The sequence below is a fragment of the Leucopleurus acutus genome (assembly GCF_964270905.1).
Source record: "Leucopleurus acutus genome assembly, chromosome: 16".
In the NCBI taxonomy this organism is placed as follows: Eukaryota; Metazoa; Chordata; class Mammalia; order Artiodactyla; family Delphinidae; genus Leucopleurus; species Leucopleurus acutus.
The window spans coordinates 60,641,800-60,660,876 of NC_139158.1; the positions used below are offsets into that span (position 1 = coordinate 60,641,800).

The 19,077-nt window shown below is 47.0% G+C and overlaps 1 protein-coding gene across 1 annotated transcript; it reads left to right on the top strand.

Annotated features, from left to right (window-relative positions):
* Positions 1-235: 235 nt before the first annotated feature.
* On the top strand, positions 236-18,670 carry LOC309972690 (uncharacterized protein C20orf96; the record flags this gene model as incomplete). The annotated part of the gene is made up of 9 exons (XM_082856481.1): positions 236-263; positions 7,678-7,790; positions 12,263-12,421; positions 12,900-12,999; positions 13,884-14,041; positions 14,122-14,223; positions 14,384-14,470; positions 15,195-15,313; positions 18,473-18,670. The coding sequence occupies 9 exons, from the start codon at positions 236-238 to the stop codon at positions 18,531-18,533; spliced, it is 927 nt and encodes a 308-aa protein (XP_082712607.1). The 3' UTR covers positions 18,534-18,670.
* Between the last annotated feature and the right edge of the window lie 407 nt (positions 18,671-19,077).

Here is a 19,077-nt window from a genome sequence, read left to right on the forward strand (position 1 = left end):
TTTTATAATTAGATCCAGTTTACAGATGAGAAAATTGAGGCTCAGAGAGGTAAATCCACTTGATCAAGGTTACAGATATCTGTAAGGGGGTAAGCTGGGATTTGAGCCCATGAGTTGTGTGACTGATTTGTGTTATGTCTGGTAGGATTATGTTCCATGGCAGCGGTCCAAGCAGAAAGCCAAGCCATCTACTCTGCCTCCGATCCCACGAGCTGTCAACACTCAGAAAAGCAAAATGAAGACCTGGACTGCCATCCAGCCAGGTGGGCAGAGGCACTTGGGTGCTGGTGGAGTTGGGGACAGGATGGAGTGGATGCTCTTGGCCCTTGGTGACAACATTTATATCAGGGTAGGCTAACTGCTATAACAAACAATCCCCAGATTTCAAGTATTGATACAGAAACATATTTCTCATTTATGTTGAAGTACATTTGTGGATCTAGCGGGGAGGGAGTAATCTTTTTCATGGGATCATTCAGGGATCTAGGCTCCTTCACCTTGTGACAATGACATTTTTTAAGGCCTTGAAGTCCTCTGCTGGGTACTTTTGCATCCAGCAGAGAGAGAAGAGAGAGAGCAAGAGCATGGATGATCCTGTGCGTATTTCTTTTTCAGGGCATAGACTTGAAGTGACACACATCACTTCTACTCATATTCCAGTGTCCATAACTCAGTCACATGCCTACCCTTAACCACAAGGGAAGATGGGAAATATAGTCCAGCTATGTGTCCAGGAGGAAAAGAAAACAGGGTTTGGTGAACTTGGGATAATCTCTGCCACATCACTGTCATGCCTTCCAGGGGTGTTCTGAGGCCTTGGCTCAGGCAGACACGGGTTCAGACCTTGGCTCTCCCATCTGCTCTCTTGGGAAAGTGAGAGAGATGAATGAGTTTTTGTTTTCTCATTTGTAAAATGAGGACACTAATCCTTACCTGATAGGATTGTTGTGAGAATTAAATGAGAAGATCTGTGTAAAGCATTGTTATTCAGACCCAACACTCCTTTTAATGACGAATATTACAAATATTTTGTAATATTCCTTTAGTATCCTGAAATAAACTTCATAGATAATATAACCTACCTACATATATAATTTTTAAATATTAATTTAATACCATAACTGTAAAGGAAATGGAAAGTTATTTATAGTTAAATAAAGTATATTTCAGTATGTAAATGCTCAGGATGGAGTCCATTAGAAGACATTAGAAAGTCTTCAGAAACTTACTCATAGATGTGGAGTCATGGTGAACATAACAGTTGCAAATGCAGAGTGACACACGGTGGGAAATCAGGGACTCAAAATACCAAGAGGGATTTTTCATTGCAACTGTGATTTCCAAAGTGGTGCCCATCTCTTGGTAAAGTTCTAAACAAAAAAAGCACAATCTTCCCTTGATTGTAGCTGCTTTCTTGGAAAATTCAGCATTATAGTAAAACCCTGAAAAATATTCTTTGTGGCTATATGTAAAACAGAGTCAGGTTCTGGGATCAGATTGTCATAAATAGGGGTTTTACCTATGTCATATCTAGTAGGACTTAGGAGAGTTATGCAGGACAGGAGAATTCTATGTTCTATGGGGTTGTCCTGTTCTGGGGGATATCTCGTGTCCCTGGCCCCCACCTATAGATGCCAGTTGGGCCCCCAGTGAGAATCCACAGATCCCCCCCCCGCCAATATATCTAAAACACCCCTGTTGAGAGTCATTGATATAAAGTGATGAGCACAAGACCTGGTGGTAGTTTTTTTTTTTTTGCCGTACACGGGCCTCTCACTCTTGTGGCCTCTCCCGTTGCAGAGCACAGGCTCCGGACGCGCAGGCTCAGCGGCCATGGCTCACGGGCCCAGCCGCTCCGCGGCATGTGGGATCTTCCCGAACCGGGGCACGAACCCGTGTCCCCTACATCGGCAGGCGGACTCTCAACCACTGCGCCACCAGGGAAGCCCAAGACCTGGTGCTAGTGACAGAATTTTTGTCTTTGGTCCTAGACCCTATTTAAACAGCATCTACAGGGAAACTCTTGCCCTTTTCTTTCACTGGGGAAGTGGTGAGGTATGTAACAGACACACCCACAAACAGAACAAGAGCAGTTACCGTATACCAAGCACTTACTATGTGCTAGATACTGTTCTCAACACTTTACACCTATCACTTCATTTAATCTTCCCAACAACCCCATGAGGTGAGTGCTGTTGTTATCACCTCCTCTTACAGATGAGGAACCTGAGGCACAGACAGGTGTAACTCCCAAGGTCACAGGTAGGATGGGCACATCCAGGCTGTGATATTTGGCAGTTTGGCTCCAGGACCCACAGTCAACCACTGGAGAAATGAAGTAAAAAATAAATGTAAAATGTAAAACAGTAAAACTTTTAGAAAAAAACATAGGAGAGAAAAATCTTTGGGACTGATGGCCAAGTGAAGAGTTCTTTGACTTTACACAAACAGCTGGATCCATAAAAGAAAAATGAAATAAATGGACAGGTTGGACTTCATCAAAATTTAAGACTTTTGTTCTTTGAAAGACTCTGTTAAGAGTATGAAAAGACAAGCTACAGACTTGGAGAAAATGTTTGCAAACCACATATCTGACAAAGGACTGCTTTGTAGAATATATTGGGAACCATCAAAACTCACTAGAAAAACAATTCAGTTAGAAAATGGGCAAAAGACATGAAGAGGCATTTCACCCAAAGAGGAAATACACATGGTAAATAAGCACGTGAAAAGATGTTCAACATCATTATCCATTAGGGCTATGCAAATTAAACCACAATGAGGTGTCACTGCACACCTATAAGAATGGGTAAAATGGAAAATAGTAGTAACACCAAATGTTGGCAACAGGAGAAACTGGGTCATGCATACATTGCTTGTGGGTATGTGAAATGGAGCTGCCATTCTGGAAAAGAATATGGCAGTTTCCTATGAAACTAAACACACATTTCCCATAATGATCCAACAATTGCACTCTTGGGCATTTGTTCCAGAGACGTGAAACTTATGGTCACACAAAAACCAGTGCAAGAGCATATCCAAAAGGATAAAATACCTTAGGTAGGAATAAACCTACCTAAGGAGACAAAAGACCTGTATGCAGAAAACTATAAGACACTGATGAAAGAAATTAAAGATGATACAAACAGATGGAGGGATATACCATGTTCTTGGATTGGAAGAATCAACATTGTGAAAATGACTATACTACCCAAAGCAACCTACAGATTCAATGCAATCCTTATCAAACTACCACTGGCATTTTTCACAGAACTAGAACAAAAAATTCCACAATTTGTATGGAAACACAAAAGACCCTGAATAGTAAAGCAATCTTAAGAAAGAAAAATGGAGTTGGAGGAATCAGGCTCCTTGACTTCAGACTATACTACAAAGCTACAGTAATCAAGACAGTATGGTACTGGCACAAAAACAGAAATATAGATCAATGGAACAGGATAGAAAGCCCAGAGATAAACCCACGCACATATGGTCACCTTATCTTTGGTAAAGGAGGCAAGAATATACAGCGGAGAAAAGACAGCCTCTTCAATAAGTGGTGCTGGGAAAACTGGACAGCTACATGTAAAAGAATGAAATTAGAACACTCCCTAACACCATACACAAAATAAACTCAAAATGGATTAAGGACCTAAATATAAGGCCAGACACTATAAAACTCTTAGAGGAAAACATAGGCAGAACACTCTATGACATACATCACAGCAAGATCCTTTTTGACCCACCTCCTGAAATGGAAATAAAAACAAAAATAAACAAATGGGACCTAATGAAACTTAAAGGCTTTTGCACAGCAAAGGAAACCATAAACAAGATGAAAAGACATCCCTCCGAATGGGAGAAAGTATTTGCAAATGAAGCAACTGACAAAGGATTAATCTCCAAAATTTACAAGCAGCTTATGCAGCTCAATATCAAAAAAACAAACAACCCAATACAAAAATGGGCAGAAGACCTAAACAGTCATTTCTCCAAAGAAGATATACAGATTGCTAGCAAACACATGAAAGGATGCTCAACATCACTAATCATTAGAGAAATGCAGATCAAAACTACAATGAGGTATCACCTCACACCAGTCAGAATGGCCATCATCAAAAAATCTACAAACAATAAATGCTGGAGAAGGTGTGGAGAAAAGAGAACCCTCTTGCACTGTTGGGGGAAATGTAAATTGATACAGCCACTATGGAGAACAGTATGGAGGTTCCTTAAAAAACTAAAAATAGAACTACCATACAGTCCAGCAATCCCACTACTGGGCATATACCCTGAGAAAACCATAATTCAAAGAGTCATGTACCAATATGTTCATTGCAGCTCTATTTACAATAGCCAGGACATGGCAGCAACCTAAGTGTCCATTGACAGATGAGTGGATAAAGAAGATGTGGCACATATATACAATGGAATATTACTCAGCCATAAAAAGAAACGAAATTGAGTTATTTGTAGTGAGGTGGATGGACCTAGAGTCTGTCATACAAAGTGAAGTAAGTCAGAAAGAGAAAAACAAAGACCGTATGGTAACACATATATATGGAATCTAAGAAAAAATAAAGGTTCTGAAAAACCTAGGGGCAGGACAGGAATAAAGATGCAGATGTAGAAAATGGACTTGACACTGGGAGGGGGAAGGGTAAGCTGGGACAAAAAGAGAGTGGCGTGGACATATGTACACTACCAAATGTAAAATACATAGCTAGTGGGAAGCAGCCACATAGCACAGGGAGAGCAGCTTGGTACTTTGTTACCACCTAGAAGGGTGGGATAGGGAGGGTGGGAGGGAGACGCAAGAGGGAGGAGATATGGGGATATATGTATATGTATAGCTGATTCACTTTGTTATACAGCAGAAACTAAGACACCGTTGTAAAGCAATTATACTCCAATAAAGATGTTAAAAAAAAAAAAAGACGATGTGGTGTGTATACACACACACACACACACACACAGGAATACTACACAGCCATAAAAAAGAATGAAATAATGCCATTTGCAGCAACATGAATGGACCTAGAGATTACCATACTAAGTGAAGTGAATCAGAAAGACAAATATCGTATGATATCATTTATATGTGGAACCTAAAATATGATACAAATGAACTTATTTACAAAACAGAAACAGACTCACAGACATAGAAAACAAACTTATGGTTACCAAAGGGGAAAGGTGGGTGTAGAGATAAATTAGAAGTTTGGGATTAGCAGATACAAACTAGTATATATAAAATAGATAAACAACAAGGTCCTACTGTATACCATAGGGAATTATATTCAATATCTTGTAATAAACTATAATGGAAAAGAATATGAAAAGTATATATATATATATAAAACTGAATCACTTTGCTGTACACCAGAAACTAAGACAACTTGTAAATCAACTGTACTTCAGCTTTAAAAAGTGAAAAAAAAAAAAAGTGCATGAAAGTTCCAGAGTAGCCTTATTCATAATACCCCCAAACTGGAAACAATCCAGATGTCCTTTAATGAGTGAGTAGTTAAACAAACTATGGTGGGCTTCCCTGGTGGCGCAGTGGTTGGGAGTCCGCCTGCCGATGCAGGGGACACGGGTTCGTGCCCCGGTCTGGGAGGATCCCGCATGCCGCGGAGCAGCTGGGCCCGTGAGTCATGGCCGCTGAGCCTGCGCGTCCGGAGCCTGTGCTCCGCAACGGGAGAGGCCGCTGCAGTGAGAGGCCCGCGTACCGCAAATAAACCCCCCCAAAACAACAACAACAAAAACCAAACGATGGTACATCCATTCCATAGCATGTAGTACTGTTCAGCAAGAAGGAAGGAACTTTTGATACATTCACTAACTTGGATGAATCTCCAGAGAATTATGCTGAGTGAAAAAAGCCTGTCTCAGAAGTGACATACTGTATGACTCCATTTGTATAACCATCTGGGAATGACAGAATTTGTAGAAATGGAGAACAGATTAGTGATTGACATAGGTAGGGGGAGCATGGAAGGGGAGGGAAATGGGTGTGGCAATAAAAGGCAGCATAAGAGATCCTTGTGGTTGTGGAAATGTTCTGTCTTTAAGTGTTCTGGTTGTGATATTGTACTTAGTTTTGCAAGATGTTACGGTCGGGAAAAATTGGGTTAAGGGAACATAGGATTTCTCTGCATTATTTCTTAAGTAAATGTAATCTGAATTTATTTAAAAATAAAAAGTTTAATTACAAAAATAATAAATCAGGGCTACCACCATTAATGAAAAGAAATACTCCTTATTAAAGCAATAAATCTTGCTAAGTATTTAAGTTCAGCTTACAATGTTATAATTTTTAAAAACCCTTGTGAAGGGGGTTTTGGAAGTTGGTTAATTAAATTCTCCTAAATCGTTTAAGCCACCTTTAAAATTTAATATATTCACTTTCATTTTCAAAGAGTTCACTTGTTCTGATGAACAAAACCATTGGGTATTTAATGTAATTCTTGTATATCTAATAAATAAACTTCTAAATATGGATAATCTTATGTTCATTTAAAAATTGTAATTTATACACATTTAATAAGAGTGTATTAAACCTTTCAACTTAAAACAAATCTAAATCAAAATCTCACTTACACATTTTAAATTAGAACCACAAAATTAATCTATTAATCACTCCATCTCTCAATACAATTAAATACCAGATACATACAGATAATTCATAACTTTAACACAAAATTACTCTAATTTTACTTTGTCACTTCAACACTTAATACTAAATTAAGGATATTGATCCATAAAAGAAATAATATTTTTCAAAAATGAACTGGGTTGCACCTCCAACAGAGATGTTGGCGGGGGCTGACAAGGCAGCAGTAGCGTTTGGGATCATCTGTGTGATTTGCCTCATAACTGCGCAGGACGCGTGGAGAGGAAGCAGGGATTCTCAGAACATGCCCTCCTAATGCCTTCTTCCGATCTGAATTATTTTCGTGTACTTCTCATCTGGCAGGACCACAGCTTTTACAGGTATTCCGCAGACAGCTGGTTAGCATTTTGCACGGCTCCTGTGCCTTTATCTGATGCTGTGGTCCTGATCCCAATTCTCAGGTCATTGGTAATAACAGTGACAGCTAGTAATTTATATTTAGCACTGAATATGGGTTAGGCACTATTCCAAATACTTTATAGTAACTTCTTTTTTAATTTCACTACAACTCTGTGAGGTAGGCATGATGATTATTTCTGTTTTACAGATGGGAAAGCTGAGGGACAGAGAGGTCATGTGACCTGCCCAAGGTCATATAGCTAGTAGAAGGCAGAATCCAGATTCAAACCCAGGCTGTCTGCTTCATTCGTTGTTGCTATTAACCCCTACCCCTTCTGAGCTTGCCACCGGCCAGCTTGGTGGGAGAGATTGGGGATGTCTGGCCATCTCCTGCTGCTACCCCTCTCCTCCCCTCTGTTCAACCCCACCGTCACTGTGGTATGTGGAAGTCTCCTGGGCTTCTCTGTCCGTTATAACAAGGCTCAGAGTGGGGCCTGGGAGCTAACTGATGGATGTGAGCTTCATTCCTCAGTCTCACTTTCGTACATTATAAGGACATGAGTGGATGGCATTGGGGTTTCTCATGGCTGGTGCATTCCCTGGGACCTGACCCCAGACCTGCCTCTACCCTCACACTCTCTCTGTCCTTTCCTATACCCTAGGGTTGCAATCCAAGCCCACCTTGTGGATGACAAGTCAGCCGAGGAATCCACTAGAACTGCGCAGAGGAAAGTTGGACTCGGGGAAGACACAGACCAAAATCCGACTAGTGAGAGTATGACGAGCATCTTTCTGCAGGCACCAGGGCCCAGGGCAGGGGGCGGGGGATGGTGATAGCAAACACGCACTGAGCACTTCATGGGTGCCTGACTTGACCCCTCATCCCCACAGCAACCCCGTGGGCACGCTTATCATCATCCCTCTTCTACAGATGGGGAAACCGAGGTGCAGGGAGATGACACAGACCACGCAGCTAGAAAATGCAGTACCAGGGGTCAAAGCCAGTTAGGCAAACAGTAGTTTGCCTTTGTTTTTGTATTTTTTGGCCGCGCTGCAAGGCATGTGGGATCTTAGTTCCCTGACCAGGGATCGAACCTGCGCCCCCTGCATTGGGAGCACAGAGTCTTTTTTTTTTTTTGGGAGCACAGAGTCTTAACCACTGGACCACTAGGGAAGTCCCTTGCCTTTGTGTTTAAGACTCAGGAAAATGATCAGAATCACTTTTTTTTTTAACATTAATGACTGCAATGCATTAAAACATGAAATATATGAACATCTATGAAAGAACAAATAAAACCAACTCGCTGTTCACCTTTGGAGGATCCCAGGGAAACAAATCACTAATTTGTTTTTTTTTTGACTTAAAACAATAGAAATTTATTGTCTCACAGTTCTGGAGGCCAGAAGTCCAAGATCGACGTGTTGGCAGGACTGTGCTCCCTCTGAGCAGAATCACTTTTTATTTTACTGCATCAGGAACACAATTTAGTGGCTTGTTCATTTTAAAATTTCCAGTAAATTAGCCTTTTACGGAATACAGTGCATCTTAAAGCAAGGCTTAGGAGCTTACTATTAAAAATTTTCACATCAACTAATAGAACTTTTGATAATTGATTTTCTTACCATCCATTGTTTTTTTATGGCTTCTGAACATTGTTTCAAAGTATTTGAAATGACTAGAAGAAGAGGGGGCTTTTGTGTGCATAGGAGAAAGTAAAATACCAAATACTATAAGTACTACAAAATACTATAGAAGAATTCTTAACTTCTTCAGGAAAGTTTTTAATATGAGTCAATAAACAATGACTGTTATATAAAGAAATAGGGAAAAATGTATTTGCCTTGAAACCTTTTTTTTCCTTTAACCTTCAATTTTGCAAAAATGGTTTAGAGGCAGCCCTGCATTCGTAAAGTAGGAACTCATATTTCTGATGTTATTTTTTTTATTTTTATTTTTTTGCGGTATGTGGGCCTCTCACTGTTGTGGCCTCTCCCATTGTGGAGCACAGGCGTGCAGACTCAGCGGCCATGGCTCACGGGCCCAGCTGCTCCATGGCATGTGGGATCTTCCCGGACCGGGTCACAAACCCGTGTCCCCTGCATTGGCAGGCGGACTCTCAACCACTGTGCCACCAGGGAAGCCCTCTGATGTTATTTTTATCCTGACTTTAGAAGGGTTTATGTGTTTTTGTTTGAAACATGAACTTGGACAATTGGCTCTAAAAGTTGTGCTCCTAACCAGTTCCTAATACTGTCTCTTGTAATCATTCATTTGTTTAGTCAACAAATATTTGAGCACCTACTATGTGCCAGACCCTGTTCTAGGTGTGGGGATTCACCAGTGATGTGGACTCTGACCTTAGGGAGCTCACATTCTACTCGGGGAGACAGATAATAAGTAAGACAGATAAAAATGTAATATGTGTAGTGAGGGTTAAGAGCTATGAAGAAGTGTAAAATAAGGTTAGGGGCTAAAGAGGCACAGAGGATGGAGCGGCCATGACTGTTTTAGGAGGGTGGTCAGGGAAGGCTGCTAAGGTGGTGACATCTGAGGGGGAATGTTCCAGGCCGAGAAACTGGAAGTGCAAAGGCCCTGAGGTTGGTGTGAGGTCAGTGATGGGCCAGGTGATGAGGAAGAAAGATGGTGGGCTGTTGGGGGGAAGGAGATAGCTTGTATACAGCCCTGTAGTCCATGATTAGGCTTTGTGTTTGCATAGAGTAAGGCAGGAAGATCCTGGAGGATTCTGAGTAGAGTGGGGAAATGATCTGACTTAGATTTTCACGGGAGTCCTTGGGCTGCTGCTGCTGTGTGCAGAACGGGCTGTGGGGACAAGGGGGAAACAGAGCAAGGGAGTAGAAATGACTCAGTTGGTTTGTTCTTGGATATGAAGTAGGATCCTGACTCTGCCCCTCAGCCTTAGGACAGTCACTTACTCGATCAACAACTCCTGAGAGAATGCCTACGATATGCCAGGCACCAAGCCGGGTGTTGGGGACACAGCCGTGAACACGGCCCTTAGAATCTGTGCTATGATGGAGCTTATACTTTAGTGGGGAGACACATAATAAATGAATTTAAACCCCCAAAGAATAGTACTCATCAGTTTATTCAACCCATACTTATGGAGCTCCAGGCACTGTCCTGTGTGCTGGAGATACATACAGCTGTGACGAAACAGCCAAAGCCCCTGCCCTCCTGGCTGTAAAATTCTAGTTGAGTAGACAGACATGAAACAAGATAATAAGAAAAACATGTTATGTTTGGTAGTGATGAGTCCTAGGAGAAAAATAAATTGGGAAAAAGGGAGACATAATTACAAACTGTAATTATGTAATTACAAATTGGGTAAGGGTCAGGACGGCACAAGTAGGGTTTCTACCCTAGAGCTGGTGGTCAGGGAAGATCCATTTCTAGAGCAGAGGTCATTAATTCTACACTTTATCAGAATCACCTGGGAGTGGGGCTCAGTGGGCCCGAGACTCAAGAGACTGGCATTTTTCACAAGATGCTTCTGGTCCCTGTGGGCCATATTTGGAGATGTTTTGGTCTGGAGATGTGAAGGCAAGATGGTGGAGTGGCTAGGAGCCCAGACTTCAAGGACAACAGCTCTGCGATGGGTGACCTTGGGTAAGGTACTGCATCTCTCTGACCCTCAAGTTCTGCTTCTCTAAAGTGGGGATAATAATAGTCCCAAGTGGGCTTCCCTGGTGGCGCAGTGGTTGAGAGTCCGCCTGCCGATGCAAGGGACACGGGTTCGTGCCCCGGTCCGGGAAGATCCCACATGCCGCGGAGCGGCTGGGTCCGTGAGCCATGGCCGCTGGGCCTGCGCGTCCGGAGCCTGTGCTCCACAATGGGAGAGGCCACAACAGTGAGAGGCCCGCGTACCGCAAAAAAAAAACAAAAACAAAAACAAAAATAATAGTCCCAAGTGAGGTAGGGCATGGGAAGTGCTTAGCATACTTTAGGGTTCATAATAAGTACTCTGTGCATTTGCACTATTACTCATCATTGTGTGAGGAATATGGCAGCTGAGGGCTAGGAAGAGGTAGTTTCTAACAAAGGACAGAGAAATGAAGAACAGAAGGAATAAAGAAGAGAGCACATAGCCTCGCAGAGGCGGAGGGTGAGAACCGGTGAGAATGGTGACTCGTCACTGAGTGTGCGAGACGCGCCACTAAGCGGCTTGACTGTGAATATTACCTCATCTGTTTTTTATAGCAGCAGCTCTCTGAAGCCGGCATTAGTTTCCTAACATGCGGAATGAGTAGAGCAGGGTTCTGGGAGGCTAACTAACGTGCCCAGGTTCCCTTAGGTGGGAAGTGGCAGAGCTGGCATTTGAACCAAGGTGTGTCGAGGCCTAACATCCAAGTCTTGATCACTGTGAGGTTCAGCCCACCTTGCGGCCTTAGGCCCACTCAGCTCCTCATCTTAATGTAGTGGAAAGATAGACATTGGGAGTCGGAAGTCTGCCTTTCGAGTTCCGGTGCCACTACTTCCTGTCTGTGCAACTTTGGGGCAGTCATGTAACCTGCCTGAACATCCATCCACCTATCAGTAAAATAGAGCTGGGGAACATAGGGTTGTTGGAGGGTAAGCTGATACCCTGAGCCGCCTGCTGAGTGAGGCACCCTCAGCGATTGTTCTTGTTGTTATTATTATTGTAGGTTATGTGTACCTGCTTGGGGGCCCTTAGGCAAGTCCCTTAATCCCTTAGAGGCTCATTCTTTTCCCAGGGGCTGTTGTATGAAACAGTCCTCACTCAGCTCAGCTGCCTGACGAGAAATGGTAGCGATTATCATCCACTCTGCCTCTCCTGCTTCTTCTCCAGACAAGGCCCATATCCTCGGCCATCTTCTTTCCTACTTGGGCATTTTCTATTATTGCTAGTACTATATAGTTCATCGATTCTAAGAAGCCATTGATAATAAGGCGTACCTTTATCTTAATTACCCACTAATAAAATATTTGTCAATTAGACTGTAACACGCCACCAACTGTAAGATATATCCCCACTTCAGAGTGTAAAATTATGGGAAAATGGGTGTTTCAGAAAGGATGAAATAATTCAAGGTGCTCTGACCCGCAGACAATGGGGAACCGCCGCCCAGCTCGGGTGGCATTTACCAGTCGAGGCCACAAGGGGGCGGATTGCGGCGGGAGGGAAGTGGTCCCTAGGCTCCCGGAGGTTCCGGCCAGCTCCGCGCATCACGAAACACTGCCCCCTTTCCCTGTTCCTCCGCTTGCAGACGATGCTCAGGAACCGGCGAACCGCGCACCAGGAGCTCTGCAACCACGAGGACTTCCTCACCAAGCTCTGTGGGGAACTGATCAAGACCATCCAGGACACGGACGACAGCTCGGCCCTGAAAGTGCGGGTGATGCTGCAGCAGGAGGACGTCTTCACGGTGAGCCCCCACCGTGGCCCCGCAGCCCTGCCTCTGCCCTGCGTTGCGGTCCAGCCCGCGACGCCGCCCTCCTGAGCGCTTGGGCGCCCTCTCCTGCTTTCTCCCGGCCTCTCCCGGCCCATTGCGCAAGCTGCTTCCTCCATGTGGAGGATACATCTCTTACACACTCCGGCCCCACCCCCCACCCCCCGCCCACCTACCTGGGCTTTGGAATCAGACTGGGGGTGGCGGGGGCTGGGGACTCATCCCCATCAGCACTTATTAGCTGGAAGAGTTTGGGTTAACCTCTGAGCCCTGTAAAACTGGGGCACAACTGCACCCACCCCGAAGAGGAGTTGTGCCTGGCACACAGTATATGTGGGGCTGGGTTTGGAGACTCCTCTGAGGAAGTGCTGAGTCCTCTGACAGTCCGTGCTTTGGCCGCACCAGTGGAGGCTTGGGGTGAGCTGACCCCCCTCCCCGCCCCCCACTCCCACAGACCATCGCTGACATCTTGGAGTACGCAAACAAGAAGAAACTGCACCAGATGAAGTGTGAGCTTCAGGAATGGGAGGAGAAGGAGGAATCCAGGATACACAGTAAGAATCCCTGGGGCTGACTCCCTGACCCTCGCCTGGCCCTCTGTGGAGGTCAGCTGCTGGGCATTCCCCTTGCACCTCCCTTTCGGAAACCATCAGGCCCATCACCTCCCTTCTGCTGAGATGCACAGCTGACAGCTTACTCATCAAGCACTTAGCGCCTGCAGGCCCTACGTGCTTTGTTTTTACGGGCTCACTCTCCGTCGTTCCGACTACCTGTAAGGCAGGGAAGTTTTTCTTTTCTCCCATTTTACAGATGAGGCAACTGAGGGTAAGGGAAATGAAGGTTATACAGCTAGGAGCCAGCATCCAATCCCAGCCTCCCTCTCTCTTGCCAGCGTCCCTCTGGGAGTCAGTGGCTGGAATAGGTCACTGGCCACAGACCTGCTGAGCCTGTGGTTTCTTTCCCCTGAGCAGACTAGAAGCCTTCTGAGGGGAGGGGCAGTGTGTCAGGCAGCCTCAGACGCTGGGGATCCCCTCCATGGAGGGTGGCAGGATAGACTGTCTTAATCCTGCCCTGGTCATGTCTTGGGAGCCAGTGTTGCCACATTTCACTGGGCTCATTGCCTTGGGAGCGTGTGTATGAGGGGACTGAGGTCCAGAGAGGGAGGGTCTTGGTGAGGGTCATGCAGTGGCATTGGCAGAGCCGGGGCTTGCCGAGGGATCTTGCACTGGGATAGTTTCTTTCCTACCCGGTACTGCCTCTTCTCCTGTGAAGGTAAAGAGCTCTCTAGGGGCTTAACTGTCCACCACCTCCCAGCCTTGTGTGAACTTGCTTCAGCCCAGACCCCAATTCATTGGTCAAGGAGAGCTTTGCCTCTTGGGTCTCCCCAGGGGGGTTCTTGAGGGAGGATCCTGCCTTCTGTCCCTCCTGATCTCTTCAGACCTGGAGCAGCAGGTGGAACAGCTGGATGCCAAGATCGAGAAGGTCCACAAGAAAGTGAGCTTCATGAGCACTTACATGGACCGTGAGTATCCCATCAAGTCGGTCCAGGTTGCCAACCTTGTGCGCCAGCTGCAGCAGGTGAAGGACAGCCAGCAGGTAGGTGAGCCCATGGCCTTGCCTCGCCAGACCATGTGGGAGGCAGGGCTGGTGGCCAACACCCTCCTGCTGACCCCCAGGATGAGCTGGATGACCTCAGTGAGATGTGCAGAATGGTCCTGGCATCTATGTCCAACCAGATTCAGAATAAGAAAAAAAACCTACTGAGGTCTCTGGTGGTGGTGAGTAGCCAGCCACTGTGGCAGGTATCCAGGTCCTGCCCCCAGCCCTGCTTTTTTCCCTGTCCTCTGCCTCCAGGCCCCCCACACACCCACCATGCTACCCAGTGCATGGTCGCCCCTGGGGCCAGACTTGGGGGCCAGACCTCTCCTTCCTCTGCAGAAAATCCAGCGTGCTCATCAGGAAACGCTCCTGCAGAAGACTTGGAATAGCCAGCTCATACTGAAATACATGGACAAGTTCCGAGAAGTGAGTGGGCAGCAAATGTGGTCGTCACCCCTGTGCTAGAGCAGGAGGGTGGGTGGTCCCCAGGACCTGTGGGAGTCAGGCTTGTCCTGATGTGGCGCTCATGAGGTCTCTGACTCTGGTGTTAGCCTTCCTGCTTGGCAGTGCCATTAATGCCACTTGTCATTCATCTGAGAAGGGGATTCGTGCTGGCCTAGGGTTTGCCTCATTAACCAACACCGCCAGCCATGACCCAGCAGCACCATCGCCAAGCATCACCACATGACCATCACTTTAATTTCACTACCCAGCCCCGGTCTCCACCTCTTTAATTCTTGTCATTGACCATCACTCATGACCAGTGTTAATGAAATCCACCATCACCACCCTCTCGCGGTAATTTTCGTGATCTTGCACCTTCATCAGTTATCCGAGTGAATGGCCTTCATCACCTCCACCAGCCCCCGTTAATTCTCACTGTCAAGCGCTGCCACCCATTTGCAACCTGTCTCCCTTCTCCACGATCCCCTCACCCTTAACCGGAACCATCAAACATCGTCGGTAACTTGTGAGCCAGCCCTGCCCTGCACAGCGAGGACCCCCGTCTGGAGTCCAGAAGTCCCAGTGACAAAAGTGACAAAGCCCAGGCCATTGCTGTAGATGAATGAGCAATAATCCTGTTCACTTTGCCCTTTCCTCCCTTTGGTTGGGGAATGTTTCCTTTCTCACTTCCCCCTGCTCTCCTCAGCTCATAGACCATTTTGAGGAGGAAATACCCGTATTAAGGGCTGAGGTGGAGCAGCTCCAGTTTCAGATCTGGGAACCCCGAGAGACTGTGTTTGCGGACGTTCTGCTTCGGAGATCCAAGTATGTGACCCTTGTGTAGCTACCTCTTAAACTAGCCACGCTCTGGACTCGAAGAAGCTCTCTGTTCTCGGGGAAGGCAGCCTGGTGGAGGAGGCAGGAGGCTGGGTTTTTGCCTTGGCTTTGCCCCTGACTGTGTAGCAGATGTGACCTTTCCCATCTTTGGGCCTTAGTGTCCCATCTCTGCACAGCAGGCTGAGTTAGGTAATCTCTCTGGACCCTTCCAATTCCACATTCCACGTTTCAACCAAGTGGGTCCGCCCCTAAGCTCCTGGGGTGTTCAGGAAGACAGTGTTGAGTGGGGTGGGCGGCTCCAGAGACGAATGGCCTGGAAGGCACACTGCGGGGAAAGAAAGGTGTTCTCTCCGTGGGGCAGAATTCTGGGCCCCAAAGGAGGGACTTCCCTCCTTCCAAAACCAGTTCTCTGCCTGCCCTCCCTTGGGTCAGGCCCTCTGGGTCTGAGGGTGAGGATCCCACCAGGCCACGCCTCTCTATGTGGGGCAGATCTTACCATCTGCAAATTATTTTTCTTCTTCTTAGCTTCTATGTCTATCTCCTTCTCTTCCTCTCCCTTTCTCTCCTCCTCCTCTACCTCCTATTCTTCATTCTCCTCTTATTTTCCTTAAAAAGTACTGTCAAATTTATGATGTGCCTGTGGAGTGCCAGGCACTGTGAGTGCAAGTAACCCTGGGCTCTACCACCATGGAGCCAAGGAGGGGACCAGACATTCATCGATAACGAGCCACCGACAAAGGTCCCGCAGCAACTGACCCCAGAGCTGCTGAAGCAGAGGCATAGACGTGGCGCTGGCAGAGCGTAGCCCGGACAGAGAGGAGTCTGGAGGGTCAAGAGAGGTTTCCCTGAGAATGTGACAGTTTAAACCAGGGTCTGAAGGATGATGCATAGAAGTTCACTGGGCAAAAGGGGCTGAAGGGGGAAACTGAAGGAAGAACATTTCCAGGTGGTGGTGCTGGCGTCTTGGGGGTGTGGTGAGTCGGCACCGTCGTCCTTATCTGAGCTCTGAACCCATTGAAATAAGACTGAAAGGAGCAAGGCGGACACGGGCCAGACGCTCACTTTTATTCTGATGAAGCTGATTTTAGAGAATGTAGCAACAGCTTCTATCTCCAGATAGCTTGGCTTCTGAATAGTGAACCCAGAATTAGGCAAGTCGAGCTCCTTGGTCAGCTGTGTTGGAGCAGAGGAGAGTGTCGTCCTTGCAGGCTGCTCGTGGCTGAGAGGGAACAGGGCACCCATGCCCCATCCTATTCTCCAGACTCACTGGTCAGGTCGTTGTACCCCTTTCCAGGGGCAGAGTGAGTAAAGCGAGGCCAGGAGCAGTATGCCTGCTGCTGCCCCTCCACGGGCAGGGAGACACCGGGAATGGGAAGAAGCTTTCTCCTCCTAAAACGTGGGAGGGGCGCATCCCTAGGCAGAGCTTCTCCAACCAGAATGTGCACAGGAATCCCCTAGAGACCTCGTTACAAAGCAGATGCTGAACCGGTAGGTCTGGAGTGGGGCTGAGGAGTCAGCATTTCTAAGAAGCTCCTGGGTGAGGCTGACGCTGCCAGTCCCTGGGTCACAAGCCGAGCAGTGAGGCTGTGGAGCATGTGTGGTAGGAGGGAACTTGATGTGTACCAAGGGCTGAATGAGGCTGGAATGCAGAGTGGTGGGGAGAGTAACGGGGAGGAAGCAGGACAGCTCAGCCCCTAGGAACCGCCACGCAGGGCCCGGTAGACCGAGGGAAGAGTTTGGTACTTGACCCTGAAAGCAGAGAAATTGTAAGCTGAGTGGTGACATCAGATTTGCATTCCAAGAAGAGTTACTTTGAAAAGAGGGTGGAGAAGATATTGGAGAGGGGCCAGAGGAGGTGCTGGGAGTCTGGTTGGCAATCGTGTGTGTGTGTGGGGGGGGGGGTCGGGAGTGGCTTGGCCAGGGTGGGTGGCAGAAGAGAGAGGAGAGATGGATGGAGTGGAGAAGAATTGAAGAAGGTAAACCCGTAGGCCTTGGTGATATTTGGATGTGGGAAGTCAAGGACAGGGAGGTGTCAAGAATGACCCCTGGGTTTCTGGCTTTTGTCACAGGGTGGGTAGTGGTACCAGATCCAGAGAGAGGGAAGGCTGGGGCCGGGGGGTGAAGGAGACTTACGCAGGTCAGTCTGCAGTTGACTGGGACACTGAGTTTAATTTACAGAGACCTCAGTGTGGAGCTGTCAGGTAGGCAGTTGGGGGTACGAGTGTAGATATCAGAAGACAGATACTGACTGGAGATGGAAATTTGGGCATTGCCAGTACAGAGATGCATTTTTTTTTAACTATTATTTTGAACAATTTCAAATATACAGAAAAGTCCAGAGAGTATTATGATGAATACCCAGTTACCCATCTAGATTTAGAAATAGTTATATTTTTGCCATATTGGCTTCATCTTCATTTCTTCCTTGTTCTTTCTTCTGAAATGTTGTAAATTGCAGACATCCTGACATTTCATGTCTAAATCCTTCAGCGTGCGTCAGTATGTACCATGAGAGTGGGTGAGAGAACTGGGAGGGAGAATGTAATCCTGGAGCCTTGGAAATGTTCGTGCTGGTCACTGAGATGGGAAGATAGTGCAGATGGGAACCCACTGCTCTTGCTACTGTTACGGAAAGAATAATGCCTGTCATTTACTGAGCACTTATTACATGCTGGCCTGGTCTCATTTAATCTTCCCATCAGTGACTGAAGGTGGACCCTCCCCCCTTGACAGATGAGGAAACGAGGCTCGCCTGGGGTCTGTCACATAGTGAGTGCTTGTTACATAGGTGCCCAGTGATGTCCAGAGGCTCAGAGGGGAGAAGCAGTGTGCTCAAGGTGACACAGAGTTAGGCTTCCAAACCAGTCATCCTGACTCCAGAGAGAGCGCTCGTCCTGAGGGGCCCCAGCACTTCAGAGCTGAGCTCTTGTTTCCTCTTGGCCTCAGAGCTCTGTGGGGCAACATGAGTCCTGCCAAACCAGTTCCTTTTCCATTTTGACGTGTGTGTGTCTGTGTGTGTGTGTGTGTGTGTGTGTGTGTGTTTGCTGTAAGGTCACAGGTTGTGTTCCTCTGAGGCCGTGCTCCCCTACCTGCAGCTCTGGTGCCCCTGCTTGGTGTCTCACACCCCTCTTTGCTGTTTCCTATCAGGTGCACCCCTAACATGGACATCATCCTCAACATCCCTGTGGAAGAGCTGCTGCCCTTCTAGATGGCGGGGCGATGGGCCACCCCTCCCTCCCTGGTCTCTTCCCCACACCCAGAGCCTTGAGTTCTCTCCTTCCAAGCCCACGTCCCCATCCAGACCTGGTCTGCAGTTCCTTCCTTCCTCCTGCTCCCTCCCTCCGTCCTTTCCTCCCTTGCGTGCTTCCTGTTTCCTGTCCGCTTCCTGCGTCCCCCTCCCTCCATGCTTTTGGTTGGTGCTTCTACTTGAGCCAGGTAGGAATTCCTAGTCAAGTCCTTTTTACCAATAAAGCTGGGTTTGCCTTTTGCCAGTGCCTGGGGCTTCCTGAGAAGCCTAGGCAGAAGTGGACTTTGTCTTAAGATTCGGGGTGGGCAACTGTGCTGCCTGCATCTGGGGCTCCAAACTTCTTGAGAAGTGCTGGAGCGCCGCCCCCTGCCTGAGTCTCCATGGTTCTGTGGCTCCGGGCCACCCCCTCCCTGGTGCAGTGCGACTCCAGTTTCTCACCTGATTTGTGCCCAGACCTGTTGAGGCCAGTTCCGGGGTGGAGGGGGGATTCCTTGAGTTTGATACA